The sequence below is a fragment of the Enhydra lutris genome, unplaced genomic scaffold (assembly GCF_002288905.1).
Source record: "Enhydra lutris kenyoni isolate GAN:26980312 unplaced genomic scaffold, ASM228890v2 scaffoldscaffold10, whole genome shotgun sequence".
Taxonomy (NCBI): domain Eukaryota; kingdom Metazoa; phylum Chordata; class Mammalia; order Carnivora; family Mustelidae; genus Enhydra; species Enhydra lutris.
Window position 1 is genome coordinate 1,234,508 of NW_019154094.1, and position 27,887 is coordinate 1,262,394.

The window sequence follows — 27,887 nt, forward strand, 5'->3', positions numbered from 1 at the left end:
CGACCGGACATAACGGTCCGCGCGCGGCTCCCCGGACCGGAAGTGGAGGCGAACTGTCGCGGGGTGCGCCCGGCCTTGCTCAACGCCCGGCAGTCCCCGCCGTCGCCGCCGCCCTCGGCAGCTGCCGAGGCTTCCCGCAGCCGTCATGTCCGCCAGCGCCGTCTACGTGCTGGACCTAAAGGGCAAGGTACAGACGGCTCTCCACCCTCCCCGTTGCCAGGCAACTGGTGGGGCCTCGCCCCCTGGAGGGGACCCACCCTGTTGCTAGGTAACCCGCCAATGGGACCCACCCTAGTCTTAGGCGAGGAGGCTGGTCGACCTCACCTCAGGGCCCCACCCTGTTGCTAGGTAACCTGGCGGGGGCTTCCATCCGGGAGCCCCGCCCTGTTGCTAGGTAACACACCTGCATGGCCCCCCTCCCACTGTGGGTCGGGTGCTCAAGCCTCCGTGGGGGCATAGGGGAACCCGAGGCAGCTGGGAGGGCGGGCCTCAGTCGGCTTCGAAGCCAGGACTGGCGCTCAGGGGCCGTGCGACCCTTGGCCGGTTGTGGTGAGGCGTGTCGGGGACAGTGTGCCCTCGAGCCAGTCCCGCCCTCCTTATCCGGTGATTTCTCTTGGCCAGTCCCCGCGTGAATTTCTTAATGTTCGGAGTGACACAGAGTTAGTTACAGGATTAAGTGAAGTGGATGGTGGGAGGGGCATTTTACAGAGGTAGAAACTGAGGCACAGAGAGGCGCGCCACCTGCCCAAGGTCACACCAGCCACAGAATGGCAGGTCTAGGAGTCAGCTGATATTTGGAGAGCACCCGTTAGGGTTGCTTAGCCTCGGGCTGCCTTTGGTAAGCAAAATCGGAATCCTTCTGGAGCTCGCAGTCTGGTGGGAGAAAGGGACACTGATCTCAGGAAGCACGAATCAATGTCAGTTGCCATCATGAAGCAGTAACGATGTAATAAGAGACTGTGCCATGGCTGGGGGTCAGGGAGGGCTTCCGGGAGGGAGTGACAAATCTGGCTGAGACCTAAAGGTAGAGTTGCACATGACTAGGACCCAGGCGCCATTCTCAGGGGACTCCAGGAAAACTTCTTCAAGGAGGGATCTCAGAGCCTTTCCAGGGGGGCTGCTGCCTTCCCCCAAGTCTGTCCTCACTAGGCAAGTGAGAGTATTGGCCTCTTGCATCTGGACGTAAGAGGAACACTACCGACAATGCTAAACCAGTCCTGCGTGGATCACTGGAAGAGAGGTGGGCATTGGGCCCAGGGGGGCAAGTAGGAGTCAGCTCCGAAGCAGTGGGGAGTGGAGAGGTCAGGTGGCTATCCCTTCCTGCCCCTGTCCCAGAGTTCCGCCCTCTAACACTTTCTGAGAGTCCCTCGAGTGGGTCACCTGCCCTGGATGCCACCCAAAGTCAACAACTAGTGAGGCCCGGTGCTGGACTCCCTTCCCCAGCCCTCAGGCAAGGGAAGACACAGGGCACACGGGGGCCAAGTGGGTGCAGTGTTCCTAGTGTTCTTGTCACGCGTGTTCTTCCTTCCACCGGAGCCACTGTGTCCCGGGTTCCCAAAGGCTGCCTTATGTCAGATCTCTCATTCCTTCCGCAAACATTTCATGAGCACCTAGCATGCACCAAGCCCAGTGCAGACTGTCTTATCGTGACTGTGCAGTTAGGGCTGAGTTCAAAACCCACCTCTGCTGCTCAGCTGTGTGACCTCAGGCAAGTACCTTCCCTTCTCTGAGCCTTGTTTTCCTCACTGCTCACACAGGCTGGTTTTGGTGTTACTGTGCAAACTCTCTGAGCAGACGTTTGAGATGGGTTTGTACCACCCATGGCCCACCATCCTTATTAACGCCATTTGGGGCCTCAAGGACTAGCAGGGGAGACACATGGAAGCAGATGGATCCAAATGGTCAGATCTAGGTAGCTTGCGAGGGTGTGGACACAGCCCCAGGTAATATAGATGCCAACCTCAGTTTTGGCTGCAGAAGGACGAGTAGTTACAACAGGCTTCCTGGAGGAGGGAGGTGCCAGAGCTGGGACCAGGTGACAGTCAGGTGGACATGGAAGCATCATGGTTGGCCTGAGGGGTCGGGGCGGCCTGCTGGGGCTGGTGAGCCAGAAGACCTGGGTAATGCTGGAGCCTGGAGGCTGGCACCAGCAGGGCCGTGGGTGGTTGAGGATGTCCAGATGGGAATGAGGAACATAAGGGGCCAGTGGGATCCCGAGAAACAGGAGCCACCAGAGGAGATTGTAGACGGCAAGGAGCATGACCAGACCTGCCTTTCGGGACGCTCCCAGGGCAGTCATGGACTTGCCTCCTGTCCTCAGCAACCATCATGCTGTTTATTACTCCATTCCCCATGGACCTCAGGTTTTAAAAGGACCTTTTGTGCAGACTGTATTTAATAAAAAGTAAGGTAATGGCCCATTAAGAAATTCATGACCACATGTCTATCTGCCAGCCAGAACCTCTGATCACCAGGGAAACCAGCATGGCCACAGTTAGCTGCTAGACAGCCTTCATGGACATCTCCTTGCCCTTTCTTGTTTCTCTGCAGCTTCTGACACCACTACCATACTCCTCGGTGGGCTCCCTTTGGTCTCCAAGTTGCTGCTCCCTCTTATTTTGCCCATTTCTGTCTCCATGTACTGGCCTCTCCCCTTGGATGTTGACTCCTCCTGCTCAGGCCTAGGAGTCCCACCCACACTTTGGGCAGGCTTTGATTCACGTCCCTATACCAGGGACTCAAGTTTGTGCCACAGTCCAGAGTACTTATCTGGAGATCCGTCGTCCTCTGGGACACCTCAGAGGTCCCACAGCCACCACAGACCTGGCATTTCCCAAAATGAGCTCACTGCCACCCCAGACCGGCTCTCTCCCCATCTCAGTGAGTGATACCGCCATCCACGGGACTGCCCTCATTGGAGACCTGGGCATTATCCCGGCCTCCTTTCTCTCCTCACCCCATGTTCACCCCACAGACATTCACTGAGCACCCACCGGGATCAGGCTTTGTTGTGGGTGCTGGGACACAGTTGTGAACGAGTTAGAAGTGGTCATCGTTCTCAGGGAGTGTTAGACTCTGGCAGAAGGGACAGACCATGAAAGAGGATAGAAATTATAGTGCAGCGGTGCTGTGGGCAGTGAAGGACAAGTGGAGCTGGGCTAGGGAGGGACAGGGTCTGCTCTCTCCGACTTCTTGGGGGAGGTGCCGCCTGACCTGAGGCTTGAGAAGTTAGAAGAGGCCGGGGCGTTCTGGGCAGAGGGAGCTGCAGGTGCGGAGGCCTTGAGGCAGGAACAGATGTGGAGGGCTCAGAGAGCGGCGAGGGGACCAGGATGGCTGGAATGGAGTGACCTGGGGGTGGGGGAGTGAGGGTAGGGGTGAGATGGACTGAGAGGCATCGGCGGAGCCATGCAGAACCAGTTTGCCATGGGGTTCAACATGCAGTTTGCTTTCAGGATTGGGGAGACTGCGGTAGACAGCAGTTTCAGCAGGGAGAATCCCAGTCTGAGTTCTGCATAAGAAGACCCCTCTTTTTGTGGGGAAGAAATTGTGGGGGTCAAGAGTAGCCATAAGGATAGAGGTTTGTCTCATCAACGTTGCCTGCCCCCCTTCAATCTGTCCTGTCTCCTGCCTTTGTCCTCTCATCCGGGACTTGCAGCCCAAGTTCTGAGGTTCTCCTCACTCCACCTACCCAGCACTCGCAGGTCCCACCATGGGCTGCACCCCTGACTCTACCCCGTGGCTTCAGCTATCTTGGTCCCCCTGCCTCTATCCCCCCGTCCCTTCCGGCCTCAGTTAGAAGGTCACACCCTCGGGAGGCTCTCAGTTCCTCTTAAGCAAGCGTCCCAGTGCAGGGACTCTGTTTTGGTCACCTCCGTGTCTCCAGGTCCGGCCCAGTGTACGGCATAGGGGCACCCAGTGCCTGCTGTGGTGGTGAGCGGGCCTCTCTTCAGCCCTGGTGAAGAAGGTGAGCGAGAGAAGTTGCTCCCTGCTCTTTCCTCTGACCATGCTGGGGACTTGGGGCTCCCTGCCAACAGCAGCCCCCAAAACTGTATACCTGGGGAAGAAGCTGGGCCTTGAGAAGCCAGGAAAGCAATGTTCAGGGAGCAGAAGGGACCATGCAGGGGGCGAGAACTGGTTAGAATCCAGACTCACCTCTGCTGGCTTGTGTGACTGCGGACAGGCCGTGTGACCACAGGTAGACTGTGCATCTTTCTAAAAGTAACAGTCCTGCCTTGTCTGTTCCTGGCAAGGAGTAGCCCGGGCCTGGCCCACGTGCCCATGAGCTTACCCACTGGGTACTGGCTCCCTAAGGCCTTCTGGACCTCGCAGGAAGAGGACACAGATCAGGAAAGGGAAACTAGGAAAGAGATTCTCGTTTTTGACTCTCTCTGATTTTCTCTCTGGCTTGAAACAACAAAGACAGTGTATTTTGTGGAACTAGAGGTTCTGAGGCTGGCGCTGCCAGCGTGGTCAGCTCCGCAGGGCCCCTCTTGCCTTGGTGCTGAGTCCTGCTGCCGCTGTCCTCCCGGGCTCGTGGCAGCAGCCCGGCACACGCAGGCAACCAGGGGCCCACGGCTGACTCAGGCACGGCCGCCCGGAACACCGTCTCCAGAGAGAGCATTGTGCAGCCTGGCAGAGCTCGGCATCCTCTTTATCTCTTCCGGGAGGGGTCGCTTTCATGGTCCAAACCGCATTTATTTGATGAGTTCGGTCATTGTGTAAACCCAGGAAGCCACATGTACACAGTCCATCACCCCCGAGGCTTCCTCACTCCCCTTGTGTCGAGCCCATCCCCGGGCTGCCATGGGCGTGTTTTCTGTCACCCCTTGCAAGGGCTTTATGTGAATGCAGTCCCCTGGGCCGGTATATTCTGCCCGTTGTCTGGTTGCTCACCTGGCCCAGTGGTTCTAGGAGTCCCTCATGCTGCCACCCATGGCAGTAGTCGTTCCTTGTCGTGACTGAGGAGCCTTCTGGGCTGTGGATGGACAGAGTTCTTATTTCCATTCGCCCGTCAGAGGACGGTGGCTCTCCTTCCAGCCTGATCTATTTACAGTAAAGCTGCAGCGAATACGGGTCTTGGTGTACATGTACGATTTCCCTTCTCTTGGGTAGATACCTAAGAGAGGAATGGACGCTAGGTCTCCCTGTGTGAGAGCCTGCCAGACTTTCCCAAAGTGCTTGCCCCATGTCAAGTCTCCGGGAGCAGCAGACGAGGGTTCTGGGTGCTGCGTGTCCTCACACAGGGGCTGTGAAAGAGCAAGAAGGAAGCAGCAGCGCTAGGAGGTGCTTCTCAGGCCACAGGGGGGTTCTGGTGGACACAAACATTCAGCAGTGTCCCCTGAATGGGTGGGCACCCTCACACAGGCAGAAGAGTGGGATGTGTTAGCACAGGCAAGGCTCTGGGAAGGTCTGCATTGCGAGAGCTGACAGGATGTTGTTTTAACCTGGCACCCTACAGTTGGCTCAGTCCCAGACCCTTGTCCTCTGTTCCGCTCCCCTGCAGAGCAGCCGGCTGGCCCACTTTGGGAAACGCGCTCCTTGAGGAATTCCCTGGGGGACAGAGATCAGCATGGCCTGGAGTCTCTGATGGACAGGGCTGTGACTAGCCACCTTCCCACTCCAGGCACCTGGCTTGTGGGCTCACGGTGAAAGCAGTGTTCCTCCCCGCCCTACCCAGGTGCTCATCTGCCGGAATTACCGCGGTGACGTGGACATGTCGGAGGTGGAGCACTTCATGCCTATCCTGATGGAGAAGGAGGAGGAAGGGATGCTGTCGCCCATCCTGGCCCACGGGGGCGTCCGCTTCATGTGGATCAAGCACAACAATCTGTATCGTATCCCTTTGCGGGGCAGCTCCCCGGGGCCTGCTGTGCGCACACACACAGGCACGCACGGGCGACCGAGAGCTCCCGGAGGTCCCGCTCCTGCAGCCTCTGTTGCTCCTTCCCCTCCCGCTCTGGAGGGACTCGGGGGTGGCTCCAGAGTACCACAGGCAGCCTGTAGCCCAGGGGTTGGTGGTCTGTGAAGCTGCCCTGGGTCTGGGTGGTGGCCGCCCAGGTTTGGAGGTGGTGGTGGTGTGAGCACAGCAGGAGCCGTCTGACCAGTTCCCAGTCGGGCCCGGGGAGGAGACGGCAGCCGCTCACCTCTCTGGGTGCTGCTGCCCAACATCCCCTTCCTGCTCCCTGGTTCCACTGTTGGTGACAGTTTCCAGCAGAACCTTGAGGGCCTGCTGTCCCTCCTTAGAAAGCAGCAGAAGGGCAGGTGATCCCAGGCTGGAGGACAGAGGCCAGCACTCCTTTGACTGGCCCACCATCGGTTTCCTGGGTCCCTGCTCTGGGCAGGAAGTGAGGTGGACATGGGCCCCGCCATCCCTTCTGTCTGGAGCTCCGGGCTTAGCCCCAGGGGCTGGGCGGCACGGGTGTGTCATGAACGGGCATGTCCAGGGCATAGCACATGGGCCTGCAGTGGAGGAACCAGCCTCCCCAGGTGGCTTGAGGCCCTTTAGGGGAAAGGAACAGGAAGTGTGTAGCACACGCTGACCCCGTGAGGCAGGGACCCTCCCCTGTGTTGGAGGAATAGTCTGTGCCGCACATGTTACACACATCACCTCGATGAATCCACTGTCAGGCCCCCATCAAACAAGTAGGAAAATGGAGAGTCCGTTAGAAAGGTTTGCTTTAGGAGCCAAGGCTTGTAGGAAGGGCTTGAGCCGGCGCTGGCCCTGGCTGTCTCCGCCAGAGCCTGGCTGTGGAGCCGTGGGCCTCAGGGGGATCGCCTAAACCATTCGCTTTGGGGAAGGACCAGTTGTGGTCCTGCTTTCTGCTCCCCACACCGGGACGTTCACCCCACCTGAGGTGCACCCCCACCACCACCCTGGGCTTTGGCTCTCGGCTCAGGTAGCAGCTCCTCAAGGCAGCCCAGTGGCCGGGGTGGGTTCCCTGTGCCCCTTGCTGCCTCTCTGACATGGAGGACTCCCTTGGGGCTGGGACCATGTTGGGTGACTGCTGTGTCTTAGCCCTGGCTCAGGTCATAAGCTCAGTAACTCACTAAAGGCCAAGTGAATGTCTGGAGTTGGGTTGAGGGAGGTTCTGAACTCCGCATGGCTGTGGGGTCCCCCCTCAGACCTGTGGTGAATCGGGGTCTGCGAGATACCAGCCCAGGCCTCGGAACATTCCTTAACTGGGGCTGCTAATCAGTGGTCGCCACATCGAAGAAGAACGCATGCGTGTCGCTGGTGTTCTCCTTCCTTTATAAGGTGGTTCAGGTGAGTCAAACCACAGTCACCCTGGCTCTGCTACGGGCCTCTGCCCACACCCACTGAGGGCTGCAGCACCCTAGGGAGTTGCGGGGCTAGAACCCCGGAAAATGGGAAGGGGGAGCTCCAGCTGCCCCACGTGTGGGATTTTATGGCCTTCGTTGTCCATCTGACATGGTGAGGAGGGGAAAGTGAATAAAAGGCAGAGCTCAGGGCAGGTCAGTGCGCCCTGAATCCAGGATTGGCTGGGGAAGGGTGGTGGGCATCCAGCTGAGAGTCAGAGCTTAGCAAGGTAGGCTAGCCAGGAGGAGGGCAGAACCAGATTCTGCTCAGAGATGGGGAGGCCGGGAGAGCAGCACACACAAAGGCCCTGGGCCAGGAGTGCATGTGGGATTGTACGGTCAGGAAGCATCAGGCTGGCCAGTGTGCTCAGGACAGTGTGGGGCTGAGGTCAGCAAGGTTGGCAGAGCTGGACTGGGGTTAGGGACATGCAGGGGCTGGGGGGAATTTGGATTTCATTCCAAGAGTGATGAGAGATGGTGGGGAACTTGAAGCAGGAGATTGACAAGACCTGACTGGAGTTGAGATCATCTGGCAGGCTGCTAAATGGAGGAGGAACTAGAAGGCGGCAGGAGGCCAGTGAGGAAGTTGCTGCAAGCTTCCACAGGGCAAATGGAGGGCCTGACTGGAGCAGGGGCTGGGGGGTTGAAGAAAGTGGAGAACCAGACCCAGGAGGCCTGGGTGGGCCCAGGAGAGCTGTGGTCCCCCAGGTGGTGCCGTGTGCAGCTAGCTCAGGAGCCACAAGTGCTGAACACTGGGGAATGGGCTGGTCTGGGCGATGAGAACACAGGGGCAGGAGAGTGTGTATCCCCCGGGGAGCCCGAGTCCAGGCTGAGGAGTAGGTGCTCATCCCAGAGCAGTGGCGCCGGTGCAGGAATGACTTCTGAGTAGAGAGAGGCCCAGCGGCTGGTCCCAGGATGCAGAGGGGTATCAGTGGACCAGAGAGGGGGGAAGGAGGAAGTTTCTTCTCCCTGCAGCGTTTGGCATTTCCTTTTTGCCTTGGTGACTTTCCTTTAGGGTTAGTGCTAATGAAACTTTTCTCCCTTCCCTTCTTTGATCCTCTTAATTTCCTGTTGAACTGGGGGAGATGTGTCACAGCTCAGGGGAGTTGGAAGAGTTCAGAAGAACTCCTTGTTCTGTCCCCAGTGGCTCTTACCCCTCACCTGAGTCACTTGTGACATGCTCAGGGTGACAGTTAACAGTGGGGATTAAAGAGAAGCTCTAATGGGACCCTAGACCCAGTGGGGACCATTGGGATGGAGAGGAGAGGAGACCCACAGGGATGGAGATGCAGAGCTCTGCCAGGCCCCCAAGGATGCCGGCCCTGCCCGAAGCCTGCTCCCTGCCTCTCTGGCAGCCAGTGCTATTCTCCTGCCCAGTTGCCGCGCCTGAGGCCTCATCAGTGGCCTGTCACCCAGCCTTGCACATGGGCAGATGCAGCGGGTGGGCAAGAGGGCTGTGGGCTCTGGGGCCTGAAGGCCAAGGGGCTTCCTGCAGGCGCTTCCCCTCGCTTGGCCCCGTGTCACCCATCTGCCGCCCCACCGCAGGTGTTCTCTGAGTACTTCAAGGAGCTGGAGGAGGAGAGTATTCGTGATAACTTTGTCATCATCTACGAGCTGCTGGATGAGCTCATGGACTTCGGCTACCCCCAGACCACCGACAGCAAGATCCTGCAGGAGTGAGTGGGCAGGGTGGGGACCCAGGCCTGGCGACATCACAGCGTTGATGTCATCAGGTGTGGAGACAGGAGGAAACGAAAGCGCCTTCCCGTTGTGAGCTGCCATGCTGTCTCCGTCTCCGGCCCAACCTGGGCATTTGCGGGCTCCTGGGTGGTCGTAGATTCTTGGCCATTCAGCGTCCCTGCACACCACAAGCATGTCGCTCGTGCTAGGTGGTGCACTACATGCCTTGTCGTTAGGGAGTCACCTCCCTCTGTTTTCACTGTCATACATGAGGCCGAGAGAAAAGCACATTCTTCTTGGCAGCCCTGCCCTTTGCACCGGGGCAGACGGATCAAGTCCCTCCTGGGCACCAGGCCCCGTGGCGAAAGCTTCACCTTCACTCTTTGTGTGAGGGGCATGGCTCCCCATTTTACATGGTGCAGGGGACACTTGGAGAAGCCACATCACTGGCTGGCATCCTGCACCCATCAGTCCCCAGGTGGGATCAGGGTCACCAGCTTCCCCCCCCAGGGGTCGGTCCCCTCCACCTGCCCAGCAGGAGAGCAGGTGGTGTCCATTCCTTGTTTTCCTCTCCACTGCTGTCTCCTTGCCACCCCCTGCCCCCAAATTGCATGCTCTACACTCAGTGTAATGAGTTTGTTGGGGCTTCTTGACTGTTTTCCAAATGCCGGTGCCCCAGCTCCTGACCCTGGGTGTGGTCCCACAGATACATCACTCAGGAAGGCCACAAGCTGGAAACGGGGGCCCCGAGGCCCCCAGCCACCGTCACCAACGCAGTGTCCTGGCGGTCCGAGGGCATCAAGTACCGGAAGAATGAGGTGTTCTTGGACGTCATCGAATCTGTCAACCTCTTGGTAGGCTCCCTTTCCTTTCTTTGCTGCTTTTAGAGAAGTTTTGTCCTCTCTGTGATTGAAGAAAAAGCAGCTAGACTTTTAAAACTAGCCAGGCCCTGAGAGACGTTTACTTTCTGTGTGATGCTGGCCAGCGGTTCAGGTTAGGCCCTGCGGGGCCCCTGGGGTGCCTGTGCTCTCGCGCTAGCTCTTGTTCCTATTCAGGTCTGTGCGGGCACACTGCGCTGTTGCTGTTTAAAGCAGGGCGCAAAGTGAGAAGGCAAAGGCCTCCACATGCAGACAGACCACCTCACTGAAGACGCGCTGTCATCCTAGCCCATCTACACATCCACAAACGCGTGGTCTCTCCGTAAAGCTGAGAGCAGCAACGTGTGGTTCTCCCACAGCTTCTTTCCTTGTTGTTGTTTGGCTGTTTTGTGCAGGTTTGCTTTTTCCTTTGATTTTATTTTTTAAATTTTCACTAAGTAAAATTGAGCTTCTTGTCTGTTAAATTTAGCACATGCGCAGATTTTTATAGCCCACTGCTGTAATGGGGATACACATCCCCGCTGAAGCCTCCCTCCTGCCACCCGTTGGTAGTCCCCGCCTTCCACCTTCCCCTCTGCCCAGCGGCCACCACTCTGGTCCCCTTCACTGTCCAGTAGCCCCCACCCTCCATGGTTTCTCTTCCCCAGTCAACCGCGGTCTGGAATCCAAGGGTGGTCCTCCGGATTATTGTCAGAAGGTCGGTAGCAGCCTCACGCTGCACCACCAGGCCCGTGGTCTAGTACATCACATGTTGAGAGAGAGAAACCATATTCACATACCTTGTATAGTATATTGTTCTAATTGTCCGTTTTTATTATTAGTTCATTGTTCATCTCTCACTGTGCCTCGTTGATAAATTAAACTTTATTAGAGAAATATATGTATAGGAAAAAACATAGTACATAGAAGTTTTGTTATTGTCTGCCTATTGTCTGGCTTCAGGCATCCATGGGGTCTTGGAACGTATCTCCTGCAGATAAAGGGGGTCTACTCTAGTGTTGTTTTGGGATTATCCTATGAACGGAATCATACAGTATGTGGCCTTTTGAGTCTGGCTTCCACTTAGCATAATGTCTTTAAGATTCATCCGAGTTACCATGTTTATCAAAAGTTTGTTTATTCTTATATTTACTTACATTTATTTTATATCCTGAACCACACCTTGTGGGTCCATTCACTGACTGAAGGGCTGTTGGGTTGTTCCCAGTGTTGGGGAGTTGTGAATAGAGATGCTGTAAACGTTTCACATACAGGTTTGCGTGTGGACAGGTTTCATTTCTCTAGGGCAAATTTCCAGGAGTGAGATTGCTGGGTCATATGGTAAGTGTGTGTTAACTTTGTAAGAAACTGCCAAACCGTCTTCCAAAGTGGCTGCAGCATCTTCGCCTTTCCACCAGCAGTGGAGCGGCGTTCTGGCTGTCCCACACCCTCGGTTGGTGTTTTGATTTTCGCCATCCTCATCGGTGTGTCGTGTTAGCTAGTCGTGGCTTTAATTTGTAAGTTTTAATTTTCCTGATGGCTAACTATAACCACCTCTTCGTGTGCTTCTTTGTCATCCATATATCATCTTTGGAGAAGTGTCTTTTCATGTCTTTTGAGTATTTTTAAACTGGGTTGTTTTTTTTCCTGATTGTTGGATTTTGAAAGTTCTTCGTGTATTCTTGTATTCGTGTATTTCATCAGATGTGATTTGCAGATGTTTTTTCCTGGTCTGTCACTTGTCTTTTCATGCTTCCGGTGTAGTGTGTTTCACAGGACAAAAGTTTTTAATTTTGACAAAGTCCAATTACTGATTTTTTAGTCTGTGTGCTTTTGGTGCCATGTCTGAGAACTCATTGCCAAACCGAAGGTCATATAGGTTTCTTCTTAAATTTCTTCAGAAAGTTTTATAGTTTTACATTTATGATCAGTTTTGAGTTAAGTTTTATATAAGGTAGGAGGTTTATATGCATTTTTTTTTTTTGTACCTGGAACAGTGTTTTATAGTTGTTCCAGTATCATTTTTTTTTTTCAAACTATCCCTTTCTCCACTGAATTGCTTTTATATTTTTGTCAGAAAGCAACTGGCTATATTCATGTGAGTCTATTTCTGGACTCTCTACTCTTCCATTGATCTGTATATCTGTTCATTCGCCCATACCTCACTGTTTTCATAACTGTGACTTTATTAAGTCTGAAAATCAGACTGTGTGGTCCTGCCAACATTCTTCTTTTTCAGAATTGTTTTAGATATTTAATTCCTTTGTATAAAATTTTAGAATTGGCTTGTCTTATCTACAAAAAGATCCTGCTGGGATTTTGATTGGTGTTTTACTAAATAACTCTGTTAATCAGTATGGGAGAAAATTGATATCTTTAGTATATTAAGTCTCAGAAGCCACAAGTGCTATATATCTCTTTCTCTGGTTAGGTCATCTTTGATTTCTTTCATCAACGTTTGGTAGTTTTTTACCATGTGCATGTTTTGTTAGAGTTATACCTAACTATTTCATTTTTTTGAAGGTATCATAAATTGTGTATTTTTAATTTATTTAGTGGAATTCACCTGTGAAACTCTCTGAGCCTAGAGATATCTTTTTCAGAATTTTTGTTTTAAGAGAGGATGGGCACAAGGAGAGAGAGAATCTTAAGCAGGCTCCATGCCCAGTGCGGAGCCTATTATGGGGCTCGATCTCACCACCCTGAGATCATGACCTAGGTCAAAATCAAGAATTGAACACTTAACCAACTGAGCCACCCAGGCAGGATATTTTAGCTACAATTTTTTCAGGATATTTTAGCTACAAATTTCAATCCTGTAATGGTTATAGAATTATTCAGATTTTCTCTTTCATCTTGGGTGAGTTTTGGTAGTGTGTTGTTTTTAAGAAGCTGTTCCATTTCCTCAAAGTCATTGAGTTTATATGCATAGTGTTGTTTATGGTATTCCCTTATTGTCTCTTTAATGTCTGCAGGGTCTATGCTGTTGTCCCCTCTTTCATTCCAGATATTGGCCATATGTCGTTTTTTTTTTCTTTGTCAGTTTTGTGAGAGTTTCATCTATTTTATCGATCTTTACCAAGAAGTGGCTTTTGGTTTCATTGATTTTTTCTGTTGTTTTCCTGTTTTCAATTTCATTGATTTCTGCTATTAGCACCATTATTTTCTTCTCTGTGATTTGAGTTTATTTTGCTCCTCTTTTCTAATATAAATATTTAATGCTGTTAATGTATAAGTTCTGTGTTAGCTGCAACCCATAACTGGTTTGTTGGATTTTCATTTTTGTTAAGGATATGTTCAGATTTCCCTTGAGACTTCCTTTTTGACCCATAGATTATTTAACAAAAGTGTGTTGTTTAATTTTTAAGTGTTCACAAATTTTTCTGTGTCACTGATTTTTAATTTAATTGCATTATCATCTAAGAATATACTTTTAATAATGTTGGTTCTTTAAATTTTGTTAAAGTTTATTTTATGACCCAGAATATAATCTTATCTTGGTGAATGTTCCTATGCACTTGAAAAAAATGTATATTTTGCTTTTGTTGGGTGGAGTGTTCTATCAATGCCAATTAAACCCTCTTGGTTGGTGATGTTGTTCAATTCTTCTAGCTTATTTTGCTAATTTTCTGTCTACTAGTTCTATTATTGACAGTGTTAAAAGCTCCAGCTGTTAATGGTAAATTAATGCCTTTGCTTAGCAGATTTTGACACTGTGCCGATAAGCACAAGCACATTTAGGATTCTTATGTTTCCTTGATGAACCAACCCTTTCTTTTATCATTATATAATGTCCCTCTTTATCCCTAGTAATTTTTTTTGCTCTGAAGTCCGTTATTAATATTGTTATACCAGAATTCTTTCAATCAGTGTTTACACATTATGTGTCTTTCTATCCTTTTACTTCTTTTTCTAATCCTTTTATTTTTAAAGATCTTATTTTTTAGTAATCTCTACCCCTAGTTTGGGGCTCAAACTCACAACCCTGAGATCAAGAGTCACACACTCTACCGACTAAGCCAGGCACGCACCCTGTCCTTTTATTTTTATTATATTTTATTATATAACTTACATGTTTTATATATATATATATATAAAATATATATTTTATTATATATAATAAATTATATATATTTTATTATATATAATAAATTATATATATTTTATTATATATAATAAATTATATATATTTTATTATATATATAATATATAAATTTTATATTAAATTTTATATATAAAATAAATTTTATGTATAAAATATATAAAATATTTTATTATATATAATAAAATATATATTATTATATATATTTTATTATATAACTTACATGTATCATATATCTTGTAGACAGCATATAACTGGGTCATTTTTAAAAGGTTTTTATGTAAATTCCAGTAAGGTAACATACAGTATAATATTAGTTTCAGGTATACAATATAGTGATTTAACACTTCCATATATTATCCAGTGCTCAAACTGGGTCATTTTTTTAAAATCTATTCTAGGAGTTTGTCTTTTAATTGATATGTTTAGAGCATTTATACTTATAGTAATTATTAATTTGTTAGATTAAAATCTACCATTGTATTACTTGTTTTCTTTTTGTTCCCTCTGTTTTTTATTCCTTTGGGTTTTTTTTTCCCCTCTATCCTTCTATGGTCTGGATATTTTTAGTTTTCCATTTCATTTCTTCATTGTGGTCATTACTATATTTCTGTATAGTTTTTTTTTTCTATAAAATGTTGTTGCTATAAAATGCATACTTATCTTTTCATCGTCTACTTAGAATCAATATATATTGTATCATTTCAGTTGGAATCCAGAAACTTTCCTACCCCTTGATGCTAGAGTTGTTCCATATATCCATCTAGATACATTGGAAACCACAACAGACAGTGTTAAGATTTTTTTTTTAACGATTTTATTTATTTTTTTGAGAGGACATGAGAATGTGAGTGAGGAAGTGAGGGAGAACATGAGAAGCAGGGAGGGGAAGAGGGAGAGGGACAGGCAGACTCCCTACTGAGTAGGGAGCCTGGAATCCTAACCTGAGCCAAAGGCAGATGCTTAACCGACTGAGCCACCCAGGCGTCCCAGACAATGTTAAGATTTTTGCTTTTAATTCTCAAACACTGACAGCAGTCAAGAGTGGAAGAATAACAGTCTTCCACATAACCCAGACATTTGCCAGTTCTGTTGCTTTCCCTTCATTTCCTGACTTTCCAGGTTTCCTTCTGGGATCTTGTCCCTTCCACCTAAGTGGTAGAACTGCTTTTAGCCGTTCCTTCAGAACAGGTCCACTTGGTTTTCCCTCATCTGAGAATGTCTTCCTTTCACCTTCATTCTGGAGGATGTTTTGACTGGATATCAAATTCTGGGTTGACAGTTCTCCTTTGATCCCTTGAAAATGTCCTGCCATCCCTCAGGGCTACATGCTTCCTGGTGAGAAATCCACAGTCACTCAAATCCTTGTCCCCTGTAGGGCATTGCATTTCTTAGGATGCCTTCCAAATTTTGTGTTTGTCTTTCATTTTTAGCAGCTAGATCATGATGTGTCTGGGTATGGGTATCTTTGGGTTCTATTGTTTGGGATTTGTTTGGCTTCTCAAATCTATAGGCTTACATCTTCTATAGAAATTGGGATTTTTTTCAGCCAGTGTTTCCTTAAATAGGTTTGCATCACTTCACTCTTTCTCCTTCCTTTCAAACTCCAGGGACATGAATGTTAGACCTTTTGTCAGTGACCCAAGGGTTCTGAGGCTCTGTTCATTTTATCCCAACTTTTTTTTTCTTTTGGTTGTTTAGATTGGATGATTCCTTTTGATCTGTCTTCAAATTCACTGACCCTTTCCTGTTTTGTCCCCATTCTGCTATTGAGCCCATCCAACAAGTTTTGTATTTCAGTCATTGTATTTATTAGCTCTAAAAATTCCATTTGATCCTTCTTCCTGTAATCTGTTTCTCTGCTGAGACTTTCTATTTAACATTTGCTACCAGGGTCTTTGTGATTTTTACTTAGCTGTTTAAAGTCTTTGTCAGATAATCCTAGCGTTTGCATCAGGGTTGGGACCTGTTGACTGTATTTTTCCATCTGAGCTAAAGTTTTCATGGTTCTTTGTATGCCAAGTATTTTTAGATTTGATCCTGGACTTTTTGAATATTCTAAGATTCTAGGTATTGTTTAGATTATACCAGAAGCGTCATTATTTGTATTTCAGCTGACAGTTGACCTGGTTAGGTTCAGGCCACAAGTTGCACCCCCCCAGTCCATGGGCGATGAGTATCAGTTCAGTTTTCAAAGCCTTCGTGCTGTTTGCTCTTTGAGCTTATCCGGAGTATGCACCACCCGGTGGTCAGTCTGGGACTGTGCAGTTTGTATCTCAAAGCCTATGGCATACTAATGAGCATCATAGCCACCCTTGCCTAGTTCTAGAGAGCTCCGTGGAGACGTAAACAAGTGCATGCGTTTGTTTTCCTGGACTCCTCATTCTCAGCTATCTTTCTGGTACTTTCCAGTTGCCTTGGGCATCCTTTTTGGTTCTGTGACCAACTGAGGACTCTTGATCCCCGTTCTGTCATGCTTGTCTGCAGTGGGCTCCCATCCTGGGTTTGCCCCACCCTCTGGGAACAGCAGTTATGTGGCCTGGGGCCTGGGTGTGAGAGAACAGACAAAAGGGGGGAATTAGAGGATTTCTGTACTTGCTCTAAGAGGCAGGAGTTCCCCTTCTGGTCCTAAAACCAGAGCTAGAGGATTCTGCAAGCTCTGTCTGCACCCTAGTGCTCACTTCCACTTCCAGATTTCCTCTGCACTTCTGCACGAAGGGGAGGTGGGGAGGGCGCTCTCCTACACCGAGAGGGGTTCTTCCCAGATCCCCTGCTGTGCCTTCCAGTCTTCCGTGGTGCCCGTGCGCCCTGCCTAGGTCTGTCATTGTTAGTCAGCGGCAGGGAAGGGGAATGAGAGCCGGCGCCATGTTACCTTCAACCTGCTCCGTCTCCCCTTCAGAGATTACCATGACTGGGCCAGTCCCATTGTGCGGCTCACTTGGTTGTGCCCATTTCCAGGTGCTGCAGACAGTGCAGAAATAGGCAAACTTATTCATCCTCAGACATGTGTTTGGGGCGTCTCCCATCCCTGGGTGGGATTCCTGGAAGGTGGAGTTCCCCGTTGTGGAATTGTCAATAGGGCTTCCCCAACAGATTCTCCCAGTGGACTTAACGTGATCATATTTGCCTTCTTACTGTTAAAGTCGTGGAGCAAGTCAGTGGCCTCGGTAACCACAGGCCTCTCCTGTCTCGGGACCTTTATCTGAATTGTTTATTGTGCCCAGAACATGGTCTCTCAGGCTCTAGAGTGTCCTGGGCTAGAAGAGCAAATCCCAAGGAGTAGCTTCTAAATAGCTCTATGTGAAGGCACCTCGAGTTCACTGCAGCACAGTGCACCCCAGCATGCGTCTGTGCCCGAAGGAGCCCTTTTCTTCCATACACAGGGCAGCATGAGGTGTGGATACCCCGATGTGTCAGTACACCAGACTCCGGGGTCTGATTGCAGAGCCAGCAGCTGAGTCAACATGGGCCTCCAGATTCTGGTGATCTGGACGCAGTGGGGTCCTTCAGCAGCTCAGCAACCGTCTCTGCTGTGCCCACCCGGCCTGGTTGCTGCCCGCAGAACTGAGATTAGCCTCTTGGGCTGCGCCCTTCCTGAGCCTGCCTTCCCAGCTCATGTGCTCAGTTACAGGGGGCTGAGGAGTTCCTACTCCCCAAGGGGAAGACGGCCCTCCCAATCTAGGGACAGTCACCTCTGGGAGCCTCGAGGGCCTCCTGAGTAAGGCCAGTCAGTGCCAGAGCCTGGCTGGCCAGCAAGGGCCCCCATTAGCACGTGCTCTCTGAAGACCTTCTGCCCCCAGGTGCTGTCCTCATGCTGGCCCAGCGGTGAGCAGCCTGACACAGCCCGTCACCTGAGGAGGGGCAGAGATGGGCAGGCAGAGCTGGCGAGAGGCAGGGGAGGAAGAGGTGGCTGCTGTGTGCCGTGGGGACAGGGAGGTACCTGCCCACTGGGGTCAGTGGGGGACAGTGTGGCTAGAGTGGTGTGAGCTGCGAGGATGGGGGTGATGGAGCCAGACTGTGCAGGGCCTTCTGGCCTGTTGTGTGCCTTTTCTGGGGTTGTCATCTACTTGGTGCCTCAGGTCTGTGCCTCCCTCAGAGGTAGAGGGCTCACCTGTGTGCATGCGGGGCTCTCCAGACACTCCAGTTAAAGGCTGGACGGGTTCTCCTCCTCCTCTCCCGAGAGAGGCAGCCCTGCACCACGGGAGTGTGGCTGGCCCCTCTGGGCCCCTGTGTTCACAGCCCTGGTTCTCGCCTGTGCATGTGGACATGCTGATATGGGGTGGCAGTCCCAGCTGTGGCCCCAGCACCTCTGCCAGCCACCACGTGGCCTCTGCTCTGTGCCTCAGTGTCCTTGTGTGTCAAGAAGTGTTGCAGCAGCCTGGCTCTCTCAGGACAGTCTCAGGGCTTGCTTGTTGGCCTGCCGTGACTGTCTCATTGCGCTCAGTTGCTTCCTGGTCTGCACGTGAGGTAGAGGGTTGCCCGAGTCAGAACCCTGGCCTGCAGGCTGTCGAGGCACGCAGAGCCCCACACGGAGCAGAGAAAGGGCTCCGTCAGTTACTGTACCTGTGTAAATGCACTGTTATTTTGGATCGGTGGTACCAGACTTCAGGGCACCCCTGGGGAGCAGGGAGGGGTCAGGGTCCTGGAAACCCCATCTTTAGGAAGTAGTAGAAGTAGAAGAAAGCAAGTATGGCCTGCTCCGAAAGAGGCCTGCCCGCGTGGCCTGAGGCCCTGGCACAGAGGCTAGATGAGAGGCAGGTGAGGCTCACCCAGCTCAGGGGATGGTGAGAAGGGCATCGAGAAGGGGCAGCTGGTGAGTGGGATGTCCCATCACACCCACCTCACCACCCCCCAGGTCAGTGCCAATGGCAACGTGCTACGCAGCGAGATCGTTGGTTCCATCAAGATGCGGGTCTTCCTGTCTGGCATGCCCGAGCTGCGCCTGGGCCTCAACGACAAGGTCCTCTTCGACAACACGGGCCGTGAGTACCCCGCCAACCCCACTGCGTCCCTGTGGCTGGAGCGGGCCTCCTGCTGAGCTCAGAGCAGAGCTGAGGGGATAGTTAGCTGCGTGAGGGAACACGCGGATCTCAAGCACTTGCTTCAGACACATTTTCACGTTGTGTACGAGACAGCTATGAAAACTAACAAATCAATACCCGGACATAGAAAGTACGGAAGAGGGAAGATCCTAAAGTCAAGTCCCCTCACTTGATCCTAAAGTCAACTCCCCTCTGGCCCCATGGGCCAGAGGACACGGGCCAGTGCCTTAGATGTTAAGTTCCGGGAGGGTCACGCAGCAGGTCCGTGACCCCGCCCTATACCATCGTGGAGAGAGCAGCGGGCTCAAGGTTAGGACTTATTCTTTCCCCTCCCTGCGGAGCTCCTGCCCCTGCATGGGGCATGGGGTCCGGGCTGCTGGAAGGCCACACACAGTGGCTCTAGCTCTCCCATCTGGCCTGGATGTGGTGGGAGACCCCCGGGGCCTGGCTTCCTGAGGCTCTGTGTTTGCAAACTGGACCGCCAGCCGCAGGAGCTATGGCCGCACTGTCAGACCTACCTCCACAGCAGCAGAACTGAGGGTCTCTCCGGTGTTGGGCCATCAGGGCAGCTCCTGTCTCTGACTGGGCCTGGCCTGCACAGCTCCTCTGGGGGGGTAGAAAACCAAGACAGGAACCCAGAACCCAAGGGATGATGATGGGGCCAGGGCACCCTGGGAGCCCTGAGCCGTCACTGTGCATTGCCACCCTGGTCTACTGGTCATTCGGCAAACGTTCCTGAATGGCAGCCCTGGCTAGACCTTGGCCTAGCTGCTGCGGACTCAGACTGAACCAGGCCACCCAGCCCTGCCCTCAGCATGTGCCCAGTGTCGGGATGCGACAAGGCTTCCGAGGGGCTAAGGAGGGACAGGGGAGGTTGCCTGGGAACCCAAGCCCCTTGGCCGTCATGACCCACAGATTTGAGAGGCAGCTCTGCTCTGCCAGGGGTAAGCCCCAAACAATGGGAGTGTCGCTGACAGAGAGACCCAGAGGACCTAGGATCTGTCCCGCCCCTCACCCTTGCCCCACCCACCCCAGGTGGCAAAAGCAAGTCCGTGGAGCTGGAGGACGTGAAATTCCACCAGTGTGTGCGACTCTCACGCTTTGAGAATGACCGCACCATCTCCTTCATCCCTCCAGATGGCGAGTTTGAGCTCATGTCCTACCGCCTCAACACACATGTGAGTGTGCCCACAGGCCCCCGCCCAGGCTCCACAGAGCCCATGTTCCACAGCCCGGGGCGCTGCACTTTCTGAGGGGCCAGACCCCATTCTAAGCAGCCCCCGTGATGTGTTCTGCATTTTCACGGAGACCCCTTGGTCTTGATGTCCATCCCAGTCTGGCTGTGGACTCCTTCGATAGCCCTGGGTGTTGGCACGCTGGGCTTACACCCAGGCAGATAGTCCCTTGCCCTGGGCCTCGGTTTCCCTTCTGTGAGATGGGCCTGTGTAAAATGACCATGTGTGAGTGCCACCTTCACTCTCCTCAACAGGTCAAGCCCTTGATATGGATCGAGTCCGTGATTGAGAAGCATTCCCACAGCCGCATCGAGTACATGATCAAGGTGCGCGTGCAGCCCGCACACAGAGTTAGCTTGGGGATGCGGGCAGAAAGAGGGGGCTGGTGGATGACCCCGCCTGTTCAGGGCCTTTGGCACAGGGTCCTAAGCAGGGCAGAGGCCCCATGCCTCTGTCCTCCCTATCCTGGGAGATAAGGCCTGTGACTGATGCTTGTGCTGCCTCATTGTGAGCCAGAGGGAAGGACGGGGAGCCCTGAAGGTCAAAGGGACTGGAGGGCATAGGGAGAATCTCAGGTGGTTGAGAGGATGTGAGCTGTGCCTAGAGGACTGGGGGTCGGCTTGGTGGGGCCCACAGGACAGGCCAAGGGGTGTAGGGCCCTGGTGGGAACAGGCTGGGTGGGGGCTGGGCTCTCACCTGTGCCTTCCAAAACCTTGGCTGCACCGGCCTCATCTCCAGGCCAAGAGCCAGTTCAAGCGGCGGTCGACAGCCAATAACGTGGAGATCCACATCCCCGTGCCCAACGATGCCGACTCCCCCAAGTTCAAGACGACAGTGGGGAGTGTCAAGTGGGTCCCCGAGAACAGCGAGATTGTGTGGTCCATCAAGTCCTTCCCGGTGAGTGCCCTTTTCAGTGGGATGCCCCTTGACTTCCAGGCACACTGCACCTGCTCCCTGTCCCCACCACAGTGGCACAGAGCTGTGATCCCCACCTGGGGATTCTGGGAGGCCAGTGGACAGAGCTGAGGGGCTGGCTGAGCAAAGAGAGGAAGAGGAAGCTGGAGCTGGGAGAGGCAGCTTGTGCGTGAACGGCCTGTCTTCTGCATCGGGGCAGCACCCCCACCCCCCTTGCCCTCTCTCTGACACTGGTTCAGAACTCAGCTTCCCTCGAGGGGACCAGACTGCCTTTCGGCCTGAGCAGCGTGGGTTTCGGGAATCCAGTACCAGCTCCAGGAATGTAGAACACTTCAGGCTGGCCCAGCTGCCTGGCTTGTGTTCAGGATTTTCAGCACTGGAGTCCGGGTGTGCAGCCAGTGGTGCCCAGAGGGCCTGGAAGGTGGATGTGTGCTCCCGTGCCGGTTATGGCCCGCCGCCATTTTCTTCTTGTAAACAAGATGGAGCACCTTTTCTTATGTCTGAGGGCCATTTGCGTTTCTTTCTCTGGAAGCTGTAGCAGCCACCTTTTGCTCATTTTTCTGTCAGGTTTCGTCATTTCCTTCATTTCCGAGAGCTCTTTCTATATAAGCAAAATGAGCACTTTTTCTTTGATGTAAGTTGCAAATGGTTTTCCCCCATTTAATGTTTCTCTTGGCTTTGTTTCTGGTAGTTCTTGCTGTATGACCTTTTTTGATTCAATTAATCCTTTGTTTCATTATTATTTAATGTCAGATTTCTTGATCTTTTCCTTTTATAACATCTGAATTATAAGTCATGCTTTGAAAAGCTTTACTATTCCCAGATGTAAAGGAATTCATCCATATTTACTTCTAGAACCTGTATGGTGGCAGTTTTCACCTTAGATTTTAGGTGCTTTCAGAGCTGGGTCTGGTAAATGGGGGGAGGTGCAGGTTCTGTTTTATCTTTTTCCAAATAGCTGTCCAGTTTTTGAATATCATTTACTAAAAGGTCCGTCTTCTCCCCAGTGCTTTGAAATGCCATGTTTATTAAATATCAGATTTTCACACGGTGAAAGATGTCTTTCTGAATGTCCTGTTGTCTCTCTGTCCATGCAGCAAGGCCATATTTTAACTCAGGGCTTTATTCTCTGTTTTAACATCTGATAAGGCCAGGCCCACCCCACCCGAACTTACTCCCATCCTCCCATACACACATCACTTGTTTGTTTCCTGGTGATTCTTGCTTGCTTACTTGTTCGGTGTTCCTTATAAGCTTTAGAATCAGTTTGTTGGCACTAAATTTATAAGTCAAGTCGGAAGTGCAAACACCTTTATGAGGCTTTGTGCCAGTGTCACCTCAGTGCTTTGGGACTATCTTCACGTTTACCTTATGTACCTCACATAGCTTCTCTCTTGCTTTAAAAAGTACTTTCATCGAAGTACAACATGCAAAAAAGTAGACAGATGAAATGTGGACAGCTCAATGAATATCCTCAGCGGGGATACATCTGTGTGTCCAGAACCAGATGAAAGCCGCAGAAAGCCCCCCAACTGTCAGAAGCCCCCAGGGCTCCTGCCGGTTTGCACATTTCTCATTAAGATGAGCTTTAAGTCAGCGTCTTGGTGAGTGGGGTCTGGTCTTCCGCTGTGCCCTCCAGTGGGTAGCCGCTATTTGCATGGTAATTTCTGCCCTGGTTCCTTACCGGGTGTCTGCTTTGGGGTAGTTTTTCTTTCAGTTCCCATGGGTTTTCAGATATCCTCCCCTATCATTTCAGCCAAAGACAGTTTTCCCTTCTCTGCTCTTCTCGTGCATTTGATGGCTCTGGCGCCTCCTTGCTTTGGCTTCTGTCTCTGGGACCTGTAAGACGCGGTGGACAATGGCCGCCTGGTCTTGCCCCAACCCGGAGATGCCAGTCAGGTGTCCCTTCCAAGTCCGACACTGCACTGGGCTGTGGATTCGACCCAGCCCCACTTTACTGCGGTTTTGACACAAATGGGTGACAGACTTATCCAGGTGCCCCTTCAGTGTGTCTCAGTTTGGGTCTGTCAGTGGGTGGAGCTGGACTGTCTCTGCATTCTGGCAAACTCCGCCTAATCTTTCCTTTTCCATGCATCATTGGATTCTATCAGTAACATTGTATGTGACATTTTCACTTTGATGACCTGTTTCACTTTGATGAGGCTGTTTTTTTTGGCGTACTGTCTGCCAGTGTTTGTGTTCTGCCTGCTTTGTAAGTATTCTGTGTCCCATCTCCATGCTGCAGAACAGTTAAGTGGCCAGGACATCGTCTGGTCTTGAGAAGGTTGATAGAATTTGGCCATGTGACCTTCCAGATCTTGACTACTTTCATCTCTTCTGTAGAAATCAGGTCATTCAGAGTTTCCATTTCTGTCGGAGACTGGGTAAATTATATTTCCCTTCAAAATGATCCATCCTGGGGCACCTGGGTGGCTCAGTGGGTTAAGCCGCTGCCTTTGGCTCAGGTCATGATCTCAGGGTCCTGGGATCGAGTCCCGCATCGGGCTCTCTGCTCAGCAGGGAGCCTGCTTCCCTCTCTCTCTCTCTCTGCCTGCCTCTCTGTCTACTTGTGATCTCTGTCAAATAAATAAATAAAATCTTAAAAAAAAAAAAAAAACACAAAATGATCCATCCTGAGCAGATTTTCATCATTGTCTGCTTTATGCAGTTGGAGAAGGTCTTTTTTCCCTCCCATTCACCTATAACAGTTACTTCTTCCTTATTCTTTCTTCTTGTGTGTCTTTGGGCCTTCTGGTTCCCTGGAGAAGGCTGCCTAGCAGCTTATCTTTTTGTTTTTATTTTCCAGGTTTGCTTTTTAATTTTGTTGTAATATTTTTCTGTCTTTTACAAGTCTTTGATTTGAATTTCTTCATCCTTTTTTTGTTCTAATTTTTCAAGTTAGATATTTTCATTTGATGATTTTGTATTAAAATTTATATTAATACAAGTATTTAAGCCATAGATGTTCCTCTGAGCCCCGCCTTACCTGTGTAACCCATAGTTTCTGACACATAATATTTGACTTGCTCATCTAGAAATTCTGTAACTGGATAGAGTTGATTATTGTTGTTGTTTTTAAAGATGTATTTATTAATTTTAGAGCAAGCGTGCATGAGCATGGGGGGAGGGGCAGAGGGCAAGAGAATCTCAAGCAGACTGTCTGCTGGGTGCAGAGCCCAGTGCGGGACCCCAAGATCATGACCTGAGCTAAAATCACGAGTCAGGCACTCAACCACCTGAGCCACCCAAGCGCCCTGTGGTTCTTTCCTAAGTTCCTAGGGGGCGGGCCTTCTGACTTTCATCTGTCCTCACTAAGGGAGTGCTGGAGCCAGAGAGCGTTGTTTGGACTGTTTCTATTTCTGGGATTTCTTGGCATGTTTGTCGTGTGCTAACAGAAGGTCCGAGTTTGTAAATGCCGCAGATGCACTTGATAGGAGGACGAGGCTTCTGTTATCGGGGTAGGGAGCCCTCGAGGTCTGCCCGCTTGGCGCTGCCTTCCTCTGGTGCCCTCTGCCCGTCATCTAGCATCTGCTTAACAGAGGTTGTGGCCGTGTTAGCTCATGCCTGTGGATACTCGGGACTATGATCCCTTCCCTGTGGACACAGGACTGCAGCCTCCAGGACTGTGGCCTGGCCTCCCTTCTTGCCCTGAATTCTCCCCGGTGACAGTAGCCCCCACTCTGTTTCACCTGGTCCTCCTGTTGGGGGATCTTTTGTCTGCTGTTCCAGCATAGAGCTGTGTTTTGGGCTGTGAGCCAGCCTGGAGGCCTGCCTCGTTCGTGGGAGAATCAGACCCATGGACATCAACATGACAGACCCAGGGTAGGGGAGCCCACTTCCACTGCCCCACCGGGAGGGCCTGCCCCCTGCAGGTGCTTTTGCTTTCCTTTTCCCTTTTGTCTTCGTAAGGCCCAGATTTGGGGTCTGGTTATTGCCTCATACACAGGCTGGTGGAGCTGATTTTATTCCTTTACCACCTGCTTTGTCTGCTGTTAGGACCCCATTATTCTTCCCTCATTGTCCCAGAGTCTTTACTCAGCACATGTGCCTGACTCAGGCAGAGTCCCCGCTCTCACGCCAGCCCCAGGGGTGGTGAGCAGAGACTGGCACCGTCCCAGGGCAGGGAGCCTGAGTGCCGCCCTGGGGAACCAGGGCACAGCTCTGCTCTACCCGAGAAGTGCGAGGACAGCCCCCGGCTCGGGGTGGAGGCAGCTGGTCGGCACCACTCCTTCCAAGAGCCTGGGTATTGAGGCCTACATGGTTCTTGGTGTGGCCAGAGCTGGGCTCTCTTTGCTCCCCCTGCTGTAGGCAAGGCACACCGGGCCCCTGGACAACCAGAGCACGATGCCTTCCTCCTATGCAGGACTGGGCTTCCAGTTCTTCCTAGCTCTGCCTCAGGCCCCATCTCCAGAGCCACTGCTCAGCCTCTGGGGCCAGAGCTGCCCCCGCCCTAGCCCTCTGGGAGCAGGACTCCAGTCCAGCTCATGGTCAGCCCCCGACCCTGGTCTCTTTTGTCACCTCTCTCTGTTCACCGTCCCTCACTTGAACCTTTCCCCTCTTGCTTACACATGCTGCCTGGACGTTGGACATGTGGGGGTGTTCACTTGGACTCTGGCCTGGGCCAGGAGGCCCGTGTCCCACAGAGGCACCTGCACTGTCTGTCTGTCTCGGTGCTCTGTGCCCCACTCCTTCCTTCCCGAGGCCTGTCGGGCTAGGCTTCCTTGCAGCGACTAGTCTACCCTCCCTGAGAGTTTGTGAAACTCTCTCGATGCTTGGGATTCACCGATTTTCCCCGGCACAGCTGGCCGGACAGTCCGTGAGGCCTAGGTGAGTGTAAGTGCGCTGGAGAAGCCGAGACTCTGGGTGACCATGGCCACGCAGGAAGGGGCTCACTGGCCAGGCCAGCAACCTGGAACTCTCTGGGGGCAGCTGTCCGCCTGACCGTCTCTGCTCGTCTGCTCCTCCAGGGGGGCAAGGAGTACCTGATGCGGGCCCACTTTGGCCTGCCCAGCGTGGAGGCGGAGGACAAGGAGGGCAAGCCCCCGATCAGCGTCAAGTTTGAGATCCCCTACTTCACTACCTCTGGCATCCAGGTGCGTATGGCCGGGGTCGCCAGGGCCCCGGAGCAGACGTGGCCAGGCCCGGCTGTCCGCCCCGGCTCAGAGAGCTGCAGATGACCACTTCAGCGAGGGTGCTGGACAGCCTGTCCTGGGGCGCCACGGTGCTGCCCTGCTTCTGCCTCTCTCCACACCTGTCTACTCGGACCTGACCCCGCACTTCAGCCCCAAGCTCAGAGATTCGTTTGACCCCCAGAACTCGAGTCCAAGCCTCTAGTGGCCACATACTTGCCACCACAGGGCCTGTTTCCCTAGGCACCTCCGTGGCAAGTCTGTGAGGGGCAGGGAACTATGGGCCCCCCTCCCCAGGAGTCTGCTGGAGCGCTGGGCCTGAGGGTGCACCTCCAGCTCTCTCCCACCCCTTCCACAGTGACTCCTCCCTCCCTTGGCATCAGCAAGTGACAGGCCCCACCCCACCTGTCTCCTTCTCTGCCTGTGCTGTCCTGGTCCTCGTCACAGCCTTCCCTCCCTGACCTTGGGAGGGGGTTGGGGAGGAGGACAAGGAGGGGACAGTGCATATATGCCCTGCTGCCTGTGCCCTAGGTGCGCTACCTGAAGATCATCGAGAAGAGCGGCTACCAGGCCCTGCCGTGGGTTCGCTACATCACTCAGAACGGAGGTGCGCATGGCTGAGAGGGCGGTGGGTGTGCAGCAGCCCCTGGGTCTGGGGGCGGGGACTTCCCCCCCACCCCGACCCAGGTACAGAGCAGAAAACCAACGCCTCCCTCCCTGATTTTAGATTACCAGCTTCGGACCCAGTGAGGGGCCCTGCAGCCAGCGCCCCCCGGCCCCGGTGCTGGGGCTCCTGGCAGAAGCACCAGGAGGAAGCACCTGCCAAGCCTGCTGGATGGAGGGGGGGCACCCCTGGCCACCGGCCACCCTCCTGGCTCCTCCCGGGGACCCCTCCTCTTCCAGGCACACCTGCTCTGCCGTTGCCACTCTTGTCTCTGGGTCTCTTCTGGACGAGGCTCGTCTTCGAGAAGTCTTGTTTCTCTGCCCCCTGAGTCAGTTTGAGGGGAAGGAAATGAAATCTTTCCCTCTAGAGATCAAATACAGCCTTCTGTGCTGTTGAGCCCCCAGGCACCAAAAAGATGGGGAGACGCTCACCCAGCCACTGGCTGCACGCGGCCTCTGGCCAGGCCGGCTGGGCCGCTGTTCGGTTGCTGTTCTGTCGAATGTTACAGCTTCATGAGTGTTCCTAGTTTCTGCCCCATCTGTTCGTGGTTGTTTACGTTCACCCCACTGTCCGTGCCTCCCGCCCTTTGTCCTGAAGCTCTGGGGCAGCACTTAGTGAGGGCACAGTGCCCTCCTCCGCAGCGAGGCCCCCGTGACACTGGGTTCCCTCCCATGCCTGGCCTGACCCCGGCCCGCGCCTCTGCGGCAGAGGCTCCTCCTTGGGGGCTCCCGGCCTCCCCCCAACCCTCACTGAGGCCTCTCGGAGATGCTCTCCCAGAGTCCGCCGCACCGTGCGATGCTGTCACTCAGCCACATCAGTGTTTGTCCCACAGGAGGTGGTGACCTCAGAGGGCTGGGGGCACAAGTCACCCCCATCTGTGCTGGGTCACCCCACCACCACCCTGTCTATGTTCGTGTCACGATTACATTAAATTCCATTACTTAAA

General features: G+C 52.4%; 1 protein-coding gene across 2 annotated transcripts; it reads left to right on the top strand.

Moving 5' to 3' along the window:
• The first annotated feature begins 21 nt into the window (after window positions 1–21).
• LOC111144152 (adaptor related protein complex 1 mu 1 subunit) lies at window positions 22–27,887 on the top strand. Of its 2 annotated transcripts, XM_022498325.1 has the most exons (13): window positions 22–187; window positions 5,678–5,834; window positions 7,197–7,264; window positions 8,863–8,993; window positions 9,704–9,851; window positions 11,160–11,195; window positions 18,812–18,938; window positions 20,034–20,176; window positions 20,488–20,559; window positions 20,972–21,130; window positions 26,116–26,241; window positions 26,809–26,884; window positions 27,005–27,887. In XM_022498325.1, the coding sequence occupies exons 1-13, from the start codon at window positions 146–148 to the stop codon at window positions 27,025–27,027; spliced, it is 1,308 nt and encodes a 435-aa protein (XP_022354033.1). In that variant the 5' UTR covers window positions 22–145; the 3' UTR covers window positions 27,028–27,887. The 2 variants fall into 2 exon arrangements, with proteins under 2 accessions (XP_022354033.1, XP_022354032.1); XM_022498324.1 differs by lacking the exon at window positions 11,160–11,195.